The sequence below is a fragment of the Cucumis sativus genome, chromosome 7 (genome assembly GCF_000004075.3).
Source record: "Cucumis sativus cultivar 9930 chromosome 7, Cucumber_9930_V3, whole genome shotgun sequence".
In the NCBI taxonomy this organism is placed as follows: domain Eukaryota; kingdom Viridiplantae; phylum Streptophyta; class Magnoliopsida; order Cucurbitales; family Cucurbitaceae; genus Cucumis; species Cucumis sativus.
The window spans coordinates 17,533,464-17,539,680 of NC_026661.2; the positions used below are offsets into that span (position 1 = coordinate 17,533,464).

The 6,217-nt window shown below is 33.9% G+C and overlaps 1 protein-coding gene across 4 annotated transcripts; it reads right to left on the minus strand.

Moving 5' to 3' along the window:
* Positions 1-137: 137 nt before the first annotated feature.
* On the minus strand, positions 138-5,549 carry LOC101208494 (pentatricopeptide repeat-containing protein At3g22470, mitochondrial). Of its 4 annotated transcripts, none has more exons than XR_004218307.1 (3): positions 3,625-5,549; positions 2,434-2,486; positions 138-443 (listed from the first exon to the last, which is right to left on the minus strand). XR_004218307.1 is itself a non-coding variant. In XM_011660989.2 (3 exons), the coding sequence occupies exons 1-2, from the start codon at positions 5,505-5,507 to the stop codon at positions 3,642-3,644; spliced, it is 1,455 nt and encodes a 484-aa protein (XP_011659291.1). In that variant the 5' UTR covers positions 5,508-5,549; the 3' UTR covers positions 2,262-2,486; positions 3,625-3,641. The 4 variants fall into 4 exon arrangements, 2 of the variants coding, with proteins under 2 accessions (XP_031744845.1, XP_011659291.1); XR_004218306.1 differs by lacking the exon at positions 138-443 and adding an exon at positions 1,806-1,968; XM_011660989.2 differs by lacking the exon at positions 138-443 and having other exon boundaries at positions 2,262-2,486; positions 3,625-3,815; positions 4,227-5,549.
* Between the last annotated feature and the right edge of the window lie 668 nt (positions 5,550-6,217).

The window sequence follows — 6,217 nt, forward strand, 5'->3', positions numbered from 1 at the left end:
ACTCTAAGATAGCAAAGATAAATTCAACATGTATATTTCAAACTATTTATAAAAAAAAATTAAAATTATTAATTTGATATATAAATGTTTGCATACACTGTATTTGATTTTTACACATTGTATTTGAAATGGTCAGAAACGTGAACATTAAATAATTTATATTTCTCTGAACATCATTTGTATTTCTCCAATTTCTTTTTCAAACGGGTGATAGGAAGTCTAGAGTATATAATCCAGTTTATACTATGAAAATAATCATCAAGAATTCAAGTGGAGATGTGCTACAAGTTAACTTTTAAACGTACACAATGAGTTTCTTTCCCTTACGTCCTGTCTTACTATGCCTTAGCTAATTTTCATACCCGTTGACCTTAAACTATCAAGAAACTCCATTTACCATTAGGCCTCTATTGCCTAGAGTAAAAGGGGAGACATCATTTGGCCTGAAATGTGACAAAAGAATAAGAATTAGAACTTCTTGTGTGCTTCCATGTAAGTTATGCGTTTTTGTTGGGAGGTGGGGTGGATGTGGATAGCCATTATTAATCAGAATTCAGAAGTCATTGCAATATCATTTATTTGGAGTTTCTTAAATCATCTTCAATGCATCATCACATTTTATAGCTTCTATTCCACTACTTTGGAGAAAGCAGTAACTGGCTTATGAGCAGAAAGATTTACAAATGTTCAATCAACCATGGTCTATCCCTTAGAGAAGGGGGTGTGCAAGAATAAAAAGTTGCATCAAATGTGGAACCTCAAAATCTTAACATTAGAACTGAAGGCCAAAATTTGCAAATTGGGTGGGCAATCAAAAAAAATATTCAATATCAATCTCAATGCTCTTGGACCGGAAATCTTAGAAGCAAGTCTACACATTCTTGATATTTTTCATCGTTGCAGAGCATGTCAACGACTATGGTGCAACTGGCAGCGTTCAGTGACGCATCCTTTTGAACATCTTATGGAGAAGGTTAACCACCTCCTCTAATTTATTACTTTCACAGAAACCACGAAGAAGGGTATTATAAGTAATTATGTCAGGAGTACAACCATTTTCTTCCATCTTTTCCATCTTTTCAAACAAAATATTTGCCTTATCCACTTGTTCCACTCTACAAAACCCATGGATCATAATGTTACATGTCACAACATTTGGTTGAAGCCCTTCCTGGGATAGTTGTTTGAAAAACTCCCAAGCAATTTCAACTTTGCCTGCTTTACATAGGCCATCAATTAAACGACTATAGCTTTCAAAGTCCAATTTGAAGTTGTATGATTTTAACTCATTAAAAAGTTCCATCGCTTCAAATAAAACACCATTCTTACACAAACCATCTAAGAAAATAACATATATACAAGAATCTACAGAAATACCAGAAGCTTTCATGACACCAAATAGCTTATTTGCATCACCAACCTTGCCGGTTTGCAAAAGTCCTGTTAACAAGGTACTATATGTTTTCACATTTGGTCTCTTTCCCACTTGAGGCATTTCATTGTAAAGGTTCATTGCTTCTTCCACCTTCCAAATTTTACAATACCCGTTAATTAGTATAGTGTAGCTGATCTCATTATGTTCGCATCCTTTGCTTGGCATACTAAGAAACAGTTTTCTGGCACTACTCAAATCACCAATCTTACAAAACCCATCAATCAGTGAATTATAAGTAACCAAATCAAGAATGATACCTCTTTGAATCGTGACCTCAAGCAACTTCTTAGCCTCAATAACCTTTCCTTCCTTGCAAAGAATATCAATCAGCACATTAAATTGGACAAGATTTGGTTGAACACCTTGATCCACCATCTCATTGAACAAACGTTTAGACTCCTCCAACTTTCCAGCACAACAAAATCCATGAACCAAGGAGCTATATGAAATGACATTGGGAATCATTCCTTGAGCTTTCATTTCCTCAAAAATTTCCTTTGCCTCATCTTCATGTCCAACCTTACAAAGCCCATCTATGATGATATTATATGAAATAAATCAGGCTTACAATTAATTCCATATTGACTAGTGTCATTGACCATTTATTAATGCAACTTGGGCGTACAACCTTAACTTTTGCATTCTCAGAAATAACCATGTGGCTACACTAATCCTATGCACCCTACACAATCCCTTAATCAAGGTGTTATATGTGACTATATCAGGAATATAGCCTCTCCTTAAAATCCCCGTCATGGCCGCAAGACCTTCGCTAACCCGATTCAAATTACAAAGGCAATTCGCCAATATATTCAGTGTGAAGAGATCAGGGGAAAGTCCAGCAAGGTGCATTTTATTATAGAGAGAAAATAGTTGAGAGTAATGGTTAATCTTTGCAAGCCCACCAAGTAAGCGATTGAAAGAAGAAATGGAGGGGATAGGATATGAACGCATCATTAGGTCAAAGAAATGAAATGCTTGAATCACATCAATGTTACCTGTCTTGCAATTGCGTAGGAACGATGAAAGACGGTGTTGAAACGAAATCCCTCTGTCATTGAAAGCAAGTAATATAGGATTAGGATGGTTTGTAGAGGAAGTTTGGGGAACTGAAGATGGAATTGGCGAAGAGTGAAAACACACACATAGCACAAAACATTAAAAGAAAAAAAAGAAGAATAGCCAATGAAGAGGAGTTACCTCATTGATAAAAATAATGCTACAAAGAAAATATGAAAAAAATAAATAATTTGACTATAATACTACAACAAAATTCGAGTAAAAAAAAAAGGAAGAGAAAGTTGAAAGAGACAAAAAAAGAAAGGGAGGAATGTTATCTAATAATAATGGTTTAATTTCGCTATTTTAGAGAGAAAAAAAAGAGATATTATTAGTGATTATTTGTAATGTGAGATTATTTTTTTAGTGTATAGAGATTTTGTTTTTCAAATCTATACTGTGCAAAATAAGGAGGAAAAGCCCAACAAAAGATATTTGAATTTATTTGTACAACAACTCGGCATCTTGGAATAAAACAAGTGAAACTAACTCTTAACCCAAAATTTTATATTTTCCTTCCTAATCTTTCATTTATAAATAGGTCTCCACCGTAACCAACATAGAGACTAATCTTTGGTGACTGAAAGAGCTGAAATAAAGAATTGACACTTCACTTTATATTTTCAAGGAGGAGCCACTTTATCCTTATAAGATTCTACCAAATTTGTATAGTTACAGATTTTTTAATATGTTGGAGAATTGTGTTTTGTTTGATGTTATTGGTTTGTAGGTTAATCTTACTAATAGAATCATTGTGTACAGACCCAATTTTAATTTAGATAATAAGTCTTGTATATGAATTAAGTTTAATGTTGATGAAACTCATTAATTCAGTTGCTAGTTAACTTCTATTGTTGTTATACCTGCAGGATTCAAACACAACTACAACTTACTGTATTGGACATATGTTTAAACATGGAGAAGAATTCTAATTAACTAATTGCTTCTCTTTAATTTGTTGGTTTAATTTGAACTTGTGAGTATCCAAAATTTGGTGTGATATATCTATTAGAACAGTCATTTTTACAGGTTTTGGTTATGCAAGTTTCATAGATCTAAATCAAAGCAAGTTAATGAGGTATAAAGACAAAATTAATGAATATAAACATAGAAGAAATTCATGAGTCTACCAGTGAGTGTTATTCTATTATAAACGTCGACGCTCTTGGACTAGAAATCTTGGAAGCAAGTCTAGACATTCTTGATATTTTTCATCTTTGCGGAGCATGTCAATGACTATGTTGCAACTGATAGCATCTGGTGACATATCCCTTTGAATCATCTTATGGAGAAGTTTAACCACCTCGTCTGATTTATTACTCTGGCAAAAACCACACAAAAGGGTATTATAAGTTATTATGTCAGGAGTACAACCATTTTCTTCCATCTTTTCAAACAAAATATTTGCCTTATCTACTTGTCCCACTTTACAAAACCCATGGATCATAATGTTATAAGTGACAACATCTGATTGAAGCCCTTCTTGGTATAGTTTTTCAAAAAGCTCCCAAGCAGTTTCAAGTTTTCCTGCCTTACATAGGCCATCAATTAGACAATTATAGCTTTCAATGTCCAATTTGATGTTGTATGATTTTAGCTGATTAAAATGTTCCATCGCTTCATATAAACAGCCATTCTTACACAGCCCATCTAAGAAAATACGGTATATACATGAATCTGCCGAAATACCATAAGTTTTCAAGACACGAAATAGCTTCTTTGCATCACCAACCTTGCCTGTTTGAAAAAGTCCTGTTAACAAGGTACCATATGTTGTCGCATTTGGTCTCTTTCCCACTTGAAGCATTTCATTGTAAAGGTTCATTGCTTCTTCTACCTTCGAAGTTTTACAATACCCGTTAATTAGTATATTGTAGCTGATCTCATCATGTTTACATCCTTTGCTTGGCATACTAAGAAAAAGTTCTCTGGCACTATCCAAATGACCAACCTTACAAAACGCATGAATCACTGAATTATAAGTAACCAAATCAGGAACGATACCCCTTTGAATCATGACCTCAAGCAACTTCTTAGCCTCACTAACCTTTCCTTCCTTGGAAAGCGTATGAATCAACACATTAAATGTGACCTTATCTGGTTGAACACCTTCATCCCACATCTCATCGAACAAACGTTTAGACTCCTCCCACTTTCCAGCACAACATAATCCATGAATCAAGGAGCTATATGAAATGACATTGGGAATCATTCCTTGAGCTTTCATTTTCTCAAAAAGTTCCTTTGCCTCGTCATCACGTCCAACCTTACAAAGCCCATCTATGATGATACTATAGGTAATAACATCAGGCTTACAATTAATTCCATAATGACTAGCGTAGTTGAGCATTTCTTGATACAACTTCAGTGCCATGTTAATATTCCCGGTTCGACATAGCCCCTTGATCAAAGTCCCATAAGTAACCACATTGGGCGTACAACCTAACTTTTGCATTCTCAGAAAGAACCGTGTGGCTTCACTAATCCTATGCTCCATACACAATCCCTTAATCAAGGTGTTATATGTGACTACATTAGGAATATAACCTCTCCTTAAAATCCCCGCCATGGCGGCAAGAGCTTCACTAACCCGATTGACATTACAAAGGCAATTCGCCAATATACTGAGTGTGAAGAGATCAGGGGAAAGTCCAGCAAGGCGCATTTTATTATAGAGAGAAAATAGTTGGGAGTAATGGTTAATCTTAGCAAGGCCACCAAGTAAGCAATTGAAAGAAGAAATGGGGGGGATAGGATATGAACGCAACATTAGGTCAAAGAAATGAAATGCTTGAGTTGCAGTAATGTTACCTGTCTTGCAATTGCGGAGGAACAATGAAAGAGGGTGATGAAACGAAATCCCTTTGCGATTGAAAGCAGCAGGTAATACAGTATTAGGATGATTAGTAGAGGAAGTTTGGGGAATTGAAGATGGAATAGTGGAAGAGAGAGTACATAGAGGGGAGAGGTTGGGTTTGAAAGAAGCGGAAGGGAGGAGGGTCTTGGAATGCATTTTTGAGACGAGACCTTCTTACTCCTTGGGGTTTTCCCACAATCTCCTTATTTATATTTCCAACTTGTGAATTATATAAGAGGTTGTTTCTTTTTTCTTTTTTTAAATTTGGAATTAATTTTACATTTTCATTATAATTTTTTATATATATTTTTTATATTGTGCATTAATTGCAACATTTAATTTGTAATGAATAATTCGAATTTCTTATTCTTTTGTAAAAATTATGGTAACTAATACATAATATATCCCATAAAATTAGATAGATCAATTGTGTGTTTTTTTTTTTAATTTACTTTTATTTTTCATTTATTTCTTATATTTTTTATCTTCTCTGTTTTTTTGTTTAATATTCTTCTCTCTTTGTCACTGTATTCGACTATTTTTCTATTTCAACAGAGACATATGAGTATGTTATTTTTATATTTTATTGAGCTTTTTGTATACATTATTTACTAACGTATTTTTTCAATATCATTGTATATTTTTTTCAATGCACACCTACTTTACCTTTAACGATGAACATGCACGTTGATTTCACCTTCAACTCTTAGCATGAATACAAAGTAGCAAGTTTATAGTTCGAGTTTTGACACAAAACTACTATTGTTAGTTCACACTATGACTTCACCACATCAAACTCTACCTCACTCCACTACATGTTATAAACAAAATAATGTAATTGATATATACTTGTATTTTCAAGAAAT